At 42.8% G+C, this 15,001-nt stretch overlaps 1 protein-coding gene across 1 annotated transcript; it reads left to right on the forward strand.

The window, feature by feature from the left end:
* Positions 1-8,950: 8,950 nt before the first annotated feature.
* LOC309375334 (peripheral myelin protein 22-like) lies at positions 8,951-14,288 on the forward strand. Its single transcript, XM_081921029.1, has 6 exons — positions 8,951-9,028; positions 9,933-10,120; positions 11,164-11,394; positions 13,170-13,316; positions 13,687-13,800; positions 14,129-14,288. Exons 3-6 carry the CDS (start codon positions 11,214-11,216, stop codon positions 14,173-14,175), a joined length of 489 nt encoding a protein of 162 aa, XP_081777155.1. The 5' UTR covers positions 8,951-9,028; positions 9,933-10,120; positions 11,164-11,213; the 3' UTR covers positions 14,176-14,288.
* The last annotated feature ends 713 nt before the right edge of the window (positions 14,289-15,001 follow it).

The following is a 15,001-nucleotide window of genomic DNA, read 5'->3' on the forward strand; positions in this document are numbered from 1 at the left end:
CTTTCCCAGTGACTTCCCTCCACCTCATTAAAGCATCTTCTATCTTCTTTTTCTTTTCAATTGTGTTGTTTATCTTTATTATCTTTATGTTACAAAATATATAACTTATCTATCTAAATTGTGACTTTGCGAAATTTATTCAACACATATCAAGGGTTTGATCTGAGAACAATGCTTTCCCAAATAGGAATTTACACTTTCCCATTCTTTTAAAAGTTTTTGGTAGGGTTGATACCTTATTGCCGCTGTCATTCTTGCCAATTCCAAATATTCACACAGTTTATTTTGCTATTCTCCCATTGTTGGTGTAGTCTCCCTTTTCCATTACTTTGCAAATAAACATTCTTGCTGCAGTTGTAGCATACAAGAACACCTTTTTCTTCTCCTTTGGGATATTGATTTGCATAATGCCTAAGAGAAAGGCTTCAGGGTCTTCCCCCCCAAATGTTTGTCTAAACATTTTTTAAAATTCGTCATAGACAGTATTCCAAAATATTTTTTATTTTATCACAACTCCACCACATGTGGTACATTGTTCCTTCCCCCTGATTACACATCCAGCAAACATTTGATTTTGATTTATATATTTTAGCCAATTTGCTGGGGGTCATGTACCACCTATACAGCATTTTCATGAAATTTTCCTTTAATCTATAGCAGGCTGTGAATTTTTGCTACAATCTTTCTCAATCCTCCATCTGGATAGGATATCCAAAATCTTTTGCCCATTTGATCATCACTTCTTTGATCTCCTCGTCCTCTACCTCCCAATCCAGCAATAATCTATATGTTTTTGATAATATTTTCTTTTTTTGTAATAATTCCTTTTCTAATTTTGATATTTGCTTTTCAAATACAATTTTCTTATTTAATTTAAACACATCTTTAATTCATGCTATTGTAACCAATCCGTACAATAATGTCTAATTGCTTCAAATTTTTTCAGTTTTAATTGTCTTTGTTTTTCTTTATATGTTGCCCAAATTGGTTCCATATTTTTTATCTTTACTGAAAAGACCTCCATTGGTGAAAGCCACCAAGGTGTCTTTATATATACAAAGTCTTTATATCTGACCCATATTGTGTGTAGAGATTTTCGAATTACATGGTTTAAAACCCCCCTATGTACTTTTGCTTTATCGTAGCCTAGATACAGTGGTGCCTCGCAAGACGAAATTAATTCGTTCCGCAAGTTCTTTCGTCTTGCGAGTTTTTCGTCTTGCGAAGCACGGTTTCCCATAGGAATGCATTGAAAATCAATCAATGTGTTCCTATGGAAACCGCCTTCAGACCAGGTCCGGGGACAGTCTGTCCCCCGACCTCTTCTGAAGGCTGGGGGGGGGCGGACAAGGGCTTTTCTTCCCACCCCCAGCATTTTTAAAAAAACCCGGGACAGCAGAGGACTTCTCCCCTGTCCCGAGGTTTTTTAAAATGCTGGCGGGCGACAGCGCTGCCGCCGGCCAGCATTTTAAGATCGCCCCGGACAGCCTCCACTGTCCCGGGGTTTTTTAAAATGCTGGCGGGGGGCAGTGAAGCCTTCGCTGCCACCCGCCAGCATTTTAAAAAACCCCGGGACATTCTCCACTGTCCCGGGGCGATTTAAAAGCCCCCGGGAAGGCAGGCAGGGGGGACAAAGACTTTTGCCCCCTGCCAGCCTTCAGAAGAGGTCCAGGACTGTCCCGGGGCGATTTAAACGCCTCCGGACGGCTTTTGAAGGCAGGCGGGGGGGGGGGAGCAAAGACTTTTGCCCCCCGCCCGCCTTCAGAAGAGGTCCAGGACCTCTTCTGAAGGCGGGCGGGGGGCAAAAGTCTTTGCTCCCCCCCGCCTGCCTTCAAAAGCCATTTGGGATAGCGGGAAGCGCTTCCCTGCTATCCCGGACTGCTTTTAAAATGCTAGCGGTGGGGAGCAAAGCCTTTCGGCCCCCGCCGGCCTTCCTGGACCTCTTCTGAAGGCCGGAGGGGGGGGAAAGGCTTTGCTCCCCACCGCCAGCATTTAAAAGAGGTCCCCGGAGATTTCCCTATGGGCTTTCTTCTTGCGAAGCAAGCCCATAGGGAAATTCGTTTTGCGAAGCGCCTCCAAAACGGAAAAACCCTTTCGTCTAGCAGGTTTTTCGTCTTGCAAGGCATTCGTCTTGCGGGGCACCACTGTATGTGTGCCATCCAACATGCCATCTGTATCTGTTGTCCCATCCTTCTATATCCAATATATCTGTATTTTTCAATGTCATCCATTCTTTTAGTCAACATAAACCTGAGGCTTCATAATAGAGTTTCAGATCCGGCAAGGCGAAGCCCCCTCTTTCCTTTATATCTGTTAATAATTTATATTTAATTCGTGGTTTCTTCCCTTGCCTGGCTACTGCTTTGATCCCACAATGTCCCTATTTCCCATGCCAGTGCTGCCACCACTGAGCTCAGGAAGGAGAATGAGCTGGCACTTGTTCCGAGCGATGGCGGCAGCGGTCAGGGAGCACCCTGTTGCCTCTCTGTCTCTGCCGCTGCAGGGTGGGGAACAGGGTGGGGAAGGAGATCCCATTTTTTTAAAATTTGCAAACTGCCCTCAGAACCCAGAATATATAAATTCTAAATGCCTGTCATAGTCTGAGCAGCCTGAAAACCTCTTCTGTTCAGGACAGCACAATCTGCAGCAAGCCTCTGAGCACATGTGCATCTTTAAAGCACACCTGAACACAAACTGCAACTGATGTGGAATAATGTGGATGACTCCTTTCCCCAGGTTCATCATCCCTATTGTGCTCCTCAGTCACAGATCTGACCGTTCTCACAATGCATATACTGCAGATCAGCGCTGTGATTTGTGCTTTCATCAGCCTTGTCCTCCTCCTCGTCGCCCTGGGCTCAGACTACTGGATGCAAAGTGACAAGGAGAACAGTGGCCTCTGGGTAGCTTGCCGTATTACGTTTCCACTGAATACTTGTCTTTCATTATTTATATTTGAAGTACCAGGTAAGTTCTTCTCTGTCTTGTGCTAGGAGTACTTAAGGTGCGGTATTCCAAAGCTGATTGAACTGATGTTCATTTCTAAGGTATGCGGCGGGGGGGGGCAGTTGATCCTTCCTCAACCCTGGACGCCAGCACAAAATGGCTGCTGTGGATAGGTAGCTAAAAATTAAAAGGCGATGGTAGTTCTTACCACTGAGGCTGGATCTACACAGATATGAAAAATGCTATAAAAACACTATAATAAATATAGCTCCCAATGCTGTTTACCACTGACGATGGATCACTGCTCTATGATGCCCTCTCGTGTCACATTTTTAGAACACATTTTTAACGTTATAATTGACCAGTGTAGATGAGTCCCCACTTTCTACCCAAAAAACCCTCTTGCCTCTGATTTTTAATATATGTTGTCAGGAAGCCATTTTTTTGTTTTGTCTGCCAAGAAACTTCTACATTATATACAACCTTGCATGTTGCAAAGGATCCTGGGAGTGCTTTGGATTGCACTGTGATGGCCTGGGATTCGGACTCGGATGCTGAACCTGAGGGATCCCAGCCTGCACAGGATTCCCCGCCTCCAGAACCAGCTGAGCCAGGGCTGGGGCATGAGCCTGAAGGGTCCTCACCTGTGCTGGATCTTCAGGTGCAGGCATCAGCTGAGTCTGCTCTGGCTCCTGAGGTGATGGGGGACCCATTGCCTGCAGGTGCTCCACTCTCAGCCCTGTAGAGAGAGCCGAGGTTGCCTCTGGGTCCCGTAACCCTCCAGCCTCTCCTGAGCTGCAGATAAAAGCCAGCCAGCTCCATTCCCAAATTGCGGGAGCAACATTGTTGGTTGCTAGTTCCTGCCTGAATCCTGTCCTGCTTTCTTGCCTGAGCTCCTGACCCACCCTGGTTCCCTGCTTTTATGCCTGTTCCTGACTTCACTTGACTCCCTGCCCTGCACCCAGCTTCAGCTACTACAGACTACCAGGAAATTGTGCCCTCAATGTATTTAAATATTTTTTTGTTGATGCATTTAACCTTGTTTCTTTCTCTTCCGTCCTTCCTGAAAGCTTACCTCGATGCTACCCGAACCTTCATGTTCTTCGGGGTGATTGCTGGAGCCATCTCTTGCATTGGCCTTTGTGGCAACTTCTTTTCCTTCCAACTTCGCTCCATCTCCAAGACCAAGAGCTCAGCTATAGCCAGCCTCATTGCAGGTATCATGGGGGTTCTGAACATCTTCGTCCACACTACGCCCAAGCCCCTGAAACCCCAGGAATTAGTACCCTGCTAACCCAGAAGTAGTACCCTGTGTTAAGAACTTTGCTTCAGGATGAGAACAGAAATCATGTGGTGGCGGTGCGGTGGCAGTGGGAGGCCCCATTAGCTAAAGTGGTGTTTCAGGTTAAGAACAGTTTCAGAACGGACCTCCAGAAGGAATTAAGTTCTTAACCTGAGGTACCACTGTATAGGGAGGGTGGGCGGGTGATCCGGTGGATGAAGCGAAACAGAAGAATCTCAACGCAATGTACAGTGGTATATATCTATTCCTTGGAAGCAATTTCTGCAACCCCATTGGCTGGAACAGGTCCCCTGCTTCCAAGGGACCAATTGGGTAGCTGTGGCAATCCAAACATAGCCACCTCAGAAACAGAGAGTCAGTTGTAGTGACCTCACCGCAACACATGCTCTCTGGGAGGAGAACCCAATTTCACAAAACACTATTGGCAGAACTAAGTTAGACTCAGAATAGACCCACTGAAATCGATGGATATGATTAAGGGTGCAAAGCAATGCCCTCCCCACTCTCCACCTCCAGTTTCAGAGTTACAAAAGATAGGGAGGAGGATGCAAGGGCTTTCAGAGCCCTGCCAGGGCGGCTGTTTTTCACTTGCTATATTGGAGTAAGAAAGCAGCCGTGTGGGGTTGCTTCAAAAGCCACACTGTGGGAAGCAGTGGCTTCCATTGAATGAAAACCACACACCCCTTCTTGCTTCTAAAACCTTCCCTCTTTCATCTCATGCTGCCACAGCTAATTGGGCTGAGGAATTTGCCTGGCAGGAATAACAACACTGGGAGATGGCCAGTTGGACTGCTGGTAGATCTGTGCCTCTGGATCCTGGGAGTATGAGCCACTCAGGTGGTTGGCAGAGGAGCCATCAGAGCAGGGCAGTGGCTGCCACCTGTTCCAGCTGTCCCTCTAAATTTCACTTAGGCCACCCATCTACCACCTCTCATCACACTCTATATTAGATCGCCACCTGTCTCTGTTCAAGTGAACTGCAGAGTGATGGCACATTTACCTTTTTATTATATGTTACACATACTGTAAAAGGATAGCCAAACAACTGCATAGGGCTTTGTACACTAATTTTGAACCTTGCACAGGGGCTGATTGGCAGCCAGTGCATTTCTTTCAGCCACAGTATATATGTCGGTCATATTCCACTTCAATGAGTAGTTGATCCTCTCCATTTTGCACTAACTGTAGCTTCCAGCTCAGCATCAAGGATTTAACTAACAAGTAACTTGATACCCTGATATATTTTTCTTCCTAGCTCTTTGTGTCATGATTGGCATGGCCATCTACACAGGGCAGACAGCAGCAGTAATCAGCAATTCTTCCTGGTATTATGGATGGGCTTTTGGCTTGGGCTGGGCCACCTTTCCTCTCTTCCTTATAACTGGTGAGTATTGTTGAATGGGAAATGCTGGAAATGTACATCTTTATTTAAAGATTTACCTTTGTGTAGAGTAGTCTGCTGCGTTATTTAACTCAGAACAGTTTGGGGATGCTCTACAGTGTGTCCATTTGAACACAGATGAAAACAGGTGTGTGTTCCCTGTAGAAGATTCAAAATGAACCATGTAGTTCTGTGGAAGAGAATATATTTTGCCCTCTAGAATGGCAGGTTTGTGACCTCACGGATGAGGAAGCGAGGTCAGCAGTCCAGATATCTTGGATGGAGTTTTATTCTGCTCCCCCTGTTGCCCTAACCAGCCCCTTTTCTCTCCTGACAGGTGGGCTGGCTTTCGCCTTGGATAGGGCTGTGTCAACAGGAGCATGAAGAAAAGACTGTGCCTCCACTTCAGATGACACCTGGGGCACAGAGACACAGCCTGCACTGGGGCGAGTTGGAGCTGGGGGGAATTGAATATAATGTAGGGCTGCCATATTTTAAAAAGTGAAAATCCGGACACAAAAGTTGTTGAACTTCTGTTTGTCTTTTTGGCCAAAGTTGTTGATCTTTCTTTGCAAAATCCCTAAGGGTTTTTGAGCTATCTTTACTGAAATTTGCTGAGATCTACACTTCTGACATGAACCGAAAACCCGCTATGTCTGGGAAATTCCGGATGCACAGCAACTTTAATGACAAAACTGATATTGTTATAAGTCTGGCAAGGTGGTTAAGAAACTCCAATTGGTGGGAGAAGGATGATTAAAGTATCATATTAGCTTAATGTATGCTGCTATTACCAGTTAAGAATGATGATGAACATTATTATAATTATTTTGTAAATTTATTTATTTGTTTTTTCAAATTAAAATTTTACAATAACATATAAATATACAATATAGAAATAAGATTCCACAGAATCTCCTGGTGTTCCCGCCTCCCATTTGTGGGTCCTATTATTAGTCCTTTCCTCCTGCGTATTCTATAATAATCCAAATGTTTTGCATCTTCCTTGTGTCTAAAATTCAGCATTAAACTACAACTGTTATTACAATCCCACTAATTATTATTTTTAGCTGTTTACAATGGTTTTTAATATAGATTATAAATTTCCCCCATTCCTTATTACAATTTTGGTCTTCCTGATTTCTGATCCTTCCAGTCATTTTCGCCATTTTGGCATAGTCCATCAACTTGATCTGCCATAATGATGAACAATATTATTATTCCTTCAGTAGCTGGGTTAAAGATAAGGAATGAGTAAGCCAGTGATCTTCTATTCATCAAGCTAAAAGGAAGGTCTATGAATTAAATGATATGCCTCCATCTTTCGTATATTTTGTATTAGCAAAAGACTTCTGTGATTCTTCTGTTTATCTTGCTTACCTTGTGGCAGCAAGAATATATATATATGTGCACACAGATTCTGAAGCCTAAAAGACAGCCTGGTTATAAGGGTGGAAGCATGGGTTTGTATTTAGAATCAAGAGGTCTAATTTTGCTCCCAGCAGACTTCCCTGCAAAGTCATAGCAAGCAATGGAACCTCTCTCTTCTCCTTCCCTTGATATGTGGCTCTATCTCTACCCCATGCAAATTTTGGGAGAAAAGCAGTTTTTCTGGCATTTGAATCAGTCTTCTTGGATGTGACTTTCTCTTTAACAGAAGGTTCCCACACACAGCCTATTTATTCCTCCCAATATTCTTGCAAAAGAACTTATGTGGAGGTTAGACCATTCAGCATCCATCCTGAACTTTCTTGGGGAGTCATATTACAACAAGCATTCATCCTGCCTTCGCCCTGATTTGTTTGTCAAGTGTTTATATGTGTTCCCAGTAATAACTCACTCATTTCTCACTTGTCAATGCATTTCCCGGCACTCTTCCCCAATCCCACCAAGTCTGGGTTGTACCCCACTGAATTCCATTCAGAGTAGATTCATCGAAATTAATGAGCCTATGTTAGTAGATTAACATTGGCTATAACTCTGATTCCTTTATATATATTTTTTAAAAATGGATTTGTTGTCCCAGGGTAATAGATGGCTTTAACCCACATTATTTATATGCAACCTCAAATTTAGGGTACACAATCTGGAAGCACCTTGAGTAAGCTTTCTAAATTTACATCAAATGGAAGTATTTGGGAAAAACAAATATCCACCACAAATGCTTAATGAAAATCTCCCCCCCCCCCAAAAAAAGCGCCAATGGGTATTGATGTTGACTCAGCGGAAGAGGCGGTAGAGCATGAGATTCTTAAGGTCTTGGGTTCGATTCCCATTTGGGCCAAAGATTGCAGGGGGTTGGACTAGATGACCCTTGCGGCTAGATGACTCTACAATTCTATGATTTTATAATAAAGAAGCTACAATGAGGAAAGCATCTGAGCAGGTTTGGGAACCTCAAGCTGATGGGGCAGACATCTGGTCCACTGCCTCCACTCCTTACCCTGCTCCTAGCAGTTAGATCTATTTATAATAGTGCCAGCTGGCCAGGGGGAGATAAGAATTAATGCCCTGGCTTCCTCCTGTGTCTTTAGCTGTGGTTTGATTTGCAGAAACCAGCAAGTGTAGATTTCGCTCTGGACATGTCTGCAGATGCAGATGCCGCTCATAATGAGATTCATCTGCTATAACAGCAGAGCTAAGATTTTGGTGGATGCAAGCGATTTTATTCTCAAAATGCTTCACAAACAAGTCACAAAGAGCTACTGTTGGTTCTATCACCTCCTTGGAGCCAGGATACACCCCAGAAAAGCTCTGCCTGGTGACATAATGAGGATGCAGTGGAGGGAGCAAAGTGTGCCTTCTTTGCTGCCTTCGCTGCCTCTAGGTCGGCTCGATAATGAGCCCTTACCAGTGTCTCGGTCTTTCCCCCACTTGTGTTCAAACTGTCTCCCAGCTTGTTTCCTTGTCCTAAGCCCTGGAGTAGTCATGAATGCTGCCTCTGTGTTCAGAAATCAACAGATGAAGCTTCAGCATAGAGGACACCTTACCAGTGTTTGGTTGCATTCATATGGATCTTTCCTCCACTTGCGGTCAAGCCATTTCCCAGCTTGTTTCCTCGTCCTAAGCTCTGGAGTATAACAGGGGGCCAAACGGGCTTCACAAATTGGGAGAGGGCACTCAGAGCGATCGTGTCAATAGCCCTAGCCATTTGGACGTTCCAGAGGTCACCCAGAGCTTCGACATGGGCGCCAGTCATATCAGCCAGAAAACTTCCCAGAACCATTTGGAATCCCACTGGATCCATCAGCCTCTGGGGGCGGACCTTCCGAATAGGTTCCCCCGCCTCTGCAGAGGGGAAAAGTGCACTCCCATGGGTGGTGGAGTCAGAGCATGCCTGGCCCTTGTTCCAGAGTGAAGACTTCACCTGAAGAAAAGAGGAAGGCATTCTGAGCCAGGTGGGATTAAACATCTCTAGATTTATGTGGGAGGGAAAGTGATTTTTTTCAGTAGCTGATTTTTGTTCAGTTTTGATACAGGGAACAAATGAGAGGGACTAAAGGCGATTTTTTTATTTTTTATTTTTTTTGCACTGGGCTACATATAAACTTCTTTGTTCTAATTTTGAAGATGCCAACTTTGCTGATACATTTCTTCAACCCACTTTTTAAAGTGAAGCAGTCCTGGATTTGTATGCGGATTGGAGCACAGCTAGCCATTGGATTAGACATATTATTGAATTTTGTGGCTCGGTTCCTGTACAGAAATGTGCATTTTATGGCAGACATGCATTTCAGAGCATACAGAATGTGTATTTGGTTGGGTGGGATGCATGAGTACAAAATGTGTACTTTAGGGGAAAGAGCATACAATTTAGATGTGAGATGTTGCTGGTTTTTGTTATCTTCAGAAAATGGGACAGAATGGATCTCTTAAGTGCTCATGAAGCTGCCATGCATTGGAAATAGGCAAAGCCACCATTCCCAGATGGATAGGTTGATAGGGAGCTTACATATCAAGTGGTTCAATCCAGCAAAACTGAGGGTTTATCCACACTTCCTCTTGTCCTCCTGTTTTTCCCTGGGAAAAACAACTCTTTAGCCTTCAATCAGAGCCAACAGGAATTTGAGTTTTCTTTGGATTGGCGTTTTGCTGTTTGCTCAGATTTAAAGCAAAAGAGCAAGTTTTCCCTGGAAAAGGAGCAGGGAAAGAAACAGCCATCTGGATCAGACCTAAGGCATATTTTGCTCAATAAGATGCATGGGAAGAGGATATAAAGCTTTTAGAGAGGAACCAGACACAAGTCCATGTATGTTGTAACCGTCAGTGCCTAATACTCATGAATGCTGCCTCTGTGTTCAGAAATCAACAGATGAAGCTTCAGCATTGAGGACACAATTGTTCACTCATGTCTGGAGACAAAGACAAAGTTACAGAACACAGAAGGATGTGGCCATATAAGCTAGAGCCTGCCATTAAGCTGTGTGCTTTCAATAACAGGGCAAAAGGGAAACCATAAAAGGCAAAAAGAGGGGACTGAAAAAATAGAGGTAAAGAACATGTTTGGTATGCAGAAGGTTGAAAGTTCACAAAATATATAACATATCTATCTAAATTGTGACTTTTGAAATTAATTCAACACATAATAGCAATTTACACATTCCCATTCTTTTTATAGTTTTTGGTAGAGTTGATACTTTATTGCTGCTGTCATTTTTGCCAATAGGAAATATTCACACAGTTTATTTTGCTATTCTCCCTTTGTTGGTGTAGTCACCCCTTTCCAATTCTTTGCAATTAACATTCTTGCTGCCGTTGTAGCATACAAGAACACCCTTTTCTTATCCTTTGGGATATTGATTCACATAATGCCTAGGAGAAAGGCTTCAGGGTTTGTTTGATTTCCCAAATGTTTGTCTAAACATTTTTTAAAATTCGTCATAGACAGTATTCCAAAATATTTTGATTTTATCACAACCCCACCACATGTGGTACATTGTTCCTTCCCCCTGATTACACATCCAGCAAACATTTGATTTGGATTTATATATTTTAGCCGATTTGCTGTGGGTCATGTTCCACCTATACAGCATTTTCATGAAATTTTCCTTTAATCTATAGCAGGCTGTGAATTTTTAGTCTTTTTGCTACAATCTTTCTCAATCCTCCATCTGGAAATGATATCCAAAATCTTTTGCCCATTTGATCATCACTTCTTTGATCACTTAGTCTTCTACTTCCCAATCCAGCAATAATCTATATGTTTTGATGATAGTTTCCTTTTGTTCTGTAATAATTCCTTTTCTAATTTTGATATATCTAATTTTCAAATCCTTTTTATTCTAATTTAAACACCTCATTTAATTGATGATATTGTAACCAATACATACAATAATGTCTAATAGCTTCAAAATTCCCCAGTTTTAATTGGCTTTGTTCTTCTTTATATGTGGCCCAATTTGGTTCCTGAAAACCTCTTCTGTCCAGGACAGCACAATCTGCTGCAGGCCTCTGAGCACATGTGCATCTTTAAAGCACACCTGAACACAAACTGCAACTGATGTGGAATAATGTGGATGTCTCCTTTCCCCAGGTTCACCATCCCTATTGTGCTCCTCAGTCTCAGATCTGACCGTTCTCACAATGCATATACTGCAGATCAGCTCTGTGGTTTGTGCTTTCATCAGCCTTCTCCTCCTCCTCATCGCCCTGAGCTCAGCCTACTGGCTGCAAAGTGACAATGCGAACAGTGGCCTCTGGGTAGCTTGCGGCCCTGTCATTTCGATCTATACTTGTTATTCACCTTCGATTAATACCGTACAAGGTAAGATCTTCTCTTTTTTTAAAAAAAAAAATATTTTATTAGGTTTCACAAAAATTAACAACAATAAAAACAACCCCAATCACACAAAAACCAACAAACGCATACAACAAAAAATGCCAACAAACGACAAAAAAACAACAATAAAAAACATAACAAAGAAAATTAAAAATTAAAAACAAACTCTGTTTCAAATTAATAACCTTCCAGATCTTATTTTCCTTGCTTCCACCCGCTTTCCTTTCATGTATTCCATTTTAAAATTAGTTCAGCAATTATCATATTATTCAAATTCATTTTTTATCTTTACCTTTGTACTCTTATTTATCTTAATCACTGGAACCCCTTCATTTCATTTACAAGATCTTCTCTGTCTTGTGCTAGGAGTATTTAAGGTGTGGTATTTCAAAGTAGATTGAACTGATGTTCATCTCTAAGGTATGCAGCAGTGGGGGCCCCAGTTGATCCTTCCTCAACCCTGGACGCCAGCACAAAATGGCTGCTGTGGGTGGGCAGCAAAAAAATTAAAAGGCGATGGTAGTTCTTACCACTGAGGCTGGATTTTCACAGATATGAAAAATGCTATAAAAACGCTATAAGAATATAGCTCCCAATGATGTTTACCATTGACGATGGATCACTGCTCTACAGTGCCCTCTCGTGTCACATTTTAAGAACACATTTTTAACGTTATAATTGACCAGTGTAGATGAGTCCCCACTTTCCACAAAACCCCCCTCTTGCCTCTCATTTTTAATATATGTTGTCAGGAAGCCATTTTTTTGTTTTGCCTGTCAAGAAGCCCCTACCTTATATACAACCTTGCATGTTGCAAAGGATCCTGGGAGTGCTTTGGACTGCACGCTCCATTTGCACTGTGCTCTTGGCAGGTTTGCTGTGCCCCGATGTCACTCGGTGTGAATTGGGTGTGTCTTTTTTCAGTTCTGCGAAGCTGTGCGTTGCAGGAGAAGATGGGTTGCTTTGGACAACTTGCACAGTAGAGATGCTTCCCCTTTGCAAGTAGTCTTCAAGTTGGCAAACCTATGATAAGCTTCAAGGGATACTTAGAAGAATACAGACTAAACCAGTTGCCTCTCCTGATGGCCTCTCTCAGCAGTTTAATAGAGATAGACCAGTCAAAGTTAGTAGTGGGATGGAACTTAGGTTAGTGAAACTAACAGTAATAATGTCTGGTATTCCACTACTTTCGGACCAGCATGGGGGAAAGAATGAATCCCTGTGGAGGGCAGTGGGTTATGCAACAAGCCAGTAACCATGGTGCTGAGTAATAGGGGGCCGGCCCATTAGGGGAAATGAAGCACTGGTCCACCAACGTCTGTCTGCTTTCAGCGAACGCCCACCTACCACGGGTTGGCTGTGTCTGACATTCTCTCTTGTTCCACTTACTTTTGGTCTTCCTGCCATCTGCCCTACCAGTACTCATAAGTGTCAGCCACCACTGGTGACAACCCCCCTTTCAGGACTGACCAAGCAGGTAGGAGTAGAAGCACCACCAGGAAATGGTCCCTCAAGGCATTTAAATACGTTTTTGTTGTTGTAGATTCCTTTAAATGTGAATATTTATTTTGACTTTTCTATTAAAAAAATACATATTAATTCAGAAACAGGACAGAGAGCATGCAAAACTGGTATGTGTCAGATAAAAACTGATCTACCCATCCCTGGCGGAAAGTATTACATGGGATGTCTGCAGGGCTATTGTCAAATCCCACAGATGCATTTAACCTTTTTTCTTTCTCTTCCTTCCTTCCCAAAAGGTTTCTACCATGCTACCCGAGCCTTCATGTTCTTCGGGATGATTGCTGGAGCCATATCTTGCATTGGCCTTTGTTGCAACTACTTTTCCTTCCAACTTGGCTTCATCTCCAAGACTAAGAACTCTGCTAAAGCCAGCCTTGTTGCAGGTATCATGGGGGTTCTGAGCATTTGCGTCTACACTAAGCCCAAGCCCCTGAAACCCCAGAAATCAGAGCTGTAGACACTTGCAGCCAATCGGAAGCCGTGTCTTGGTTGTCCAATGTTTTTGGAAGTTGAACAGATTCCCTTTGACAACCAAGGTATGACTGTATAGGGCTTTGTACACTAATTTTGAACCTTGTACAGGAGCTGATTGGCAGCCATTGCATTTCTTTCAGCCGCGGTATATATGTTGGTCATATTCCACCCCAGTGAGTAGTTGATCCTCTCCATTTTGCACTAACTGCAGCTTCCAGCTCAGCATCAAGGATTTAATTAACAAGTAACTTGATATCCTGATGTATTTTTTCTTCCTAGCTCTTTGTGTCATGATTGGCATGGCCATCTTCACAGGGCAGACAGGAGGAATTGCCCCGTATGGATGGGCTTTTGGCTTGGGCTGGGCCACCTTTCCTCTCTTCCTTATAACTGGTGAGTATTTGTCGAATGCTGGAAATGTACATCTTTATTTAAAGGTTTACCTTTGTGTAGAGTAGTCTGCTGCGTTATTTAGCTCAGAACAGTTTGGGGCTGCTCTACAGTGTGTCCATTTGAACACAGATGAAAGCAGGTGTGTGTTCGCTGTAGAAGATTCAAAATGCACCATGTAGTTCTGTGGAAGACAATATATTTTTGCCTTCTAGAATGGCAATTTGGGACCTCACTGATTAGGAAACGAGCTCAGCAGTCCAGATATCTTGGATGGAGTTTTATTCTGCTCCCCCTGATACTTTAACCAGCCCCTTTTCTCTTCTGACAGGTGGGCTGGCTTTCGCCTTGGATAGGGCTGTGTCAACAGGAGCATGAAGAAAAGGCTGTGCCTCCACTTCAGATGACACGTGCGGCACACAGACCCAGCCTGCACTGGGGCGAGTTGGAGCTGGGGGGAATTGAATATAATGTAGGGCTGTCATTTTTCAAAAAGTTGGTGAACTTCTGTCAAAGTTGTTGAGGCTTTTTGTTTGTCTTTTTAGCCAAAGTTGTTGATCTTTCTTTGCAAAACCCCTAAGGGTTTTTGAGCTATCTTTACTGAAATTTGCCGAGATCTACACTTCTGACATGAACCGAATACCTGCTACATCTGGGAAATTCCGGATGTATGGCAACTTTAATGACAAAACTGACATTTTTATAAGTCCAGCAAAGTGGTTAAGAAAATGGAAGTCATTTACTGATCGCTGTAGAACAGAACTTCTCCAATTGGCAGGGAAAATATGATTTGCTTAATGTATGCTGCTATTCCCAGTTAAGAATGATGATGAACATTATTATAATTATATTGTAAATTTATTTATTTGGTTTTTTCAAATTAAAATTTTACAATAACATATCAATATACAATATAGAAATAAGATTCCACAGAATCTCCTGGACTTCCTGGACTTCCCTCCTCCCATTTCTGGGTCCTATTGTTAGTCCTTTCCTCCTGTGTATTCTATAATAATCCAAATATTTTCATCTCCATTGTGTCCGAAATTCACAGTACTTCTGGCATTTGAATCAGTCTTCTTGGATGTGACTTTCTCTTTAACAGAAGGTTCCCGCACAGATCCTATTTATTCCTCCAAATATTTTTTGCAAAAAACTAATTTGATGGAAACTGTTGTATATTGCTTTTTCTATGTCCCCCCCC

This window comes from Podarcis melisellensis, assembly GCF_964234715.1.
Source record: "Podarcis melisellensis genome assembly, chromosome: 8".
Taxonomy (NCBI): domain Eukaryota; kingdom Metazoa; phylum Chordata; class Lepidosauria; order Squamata; family Lacertidae; genus Podarcis; species Podarcis melisellensis.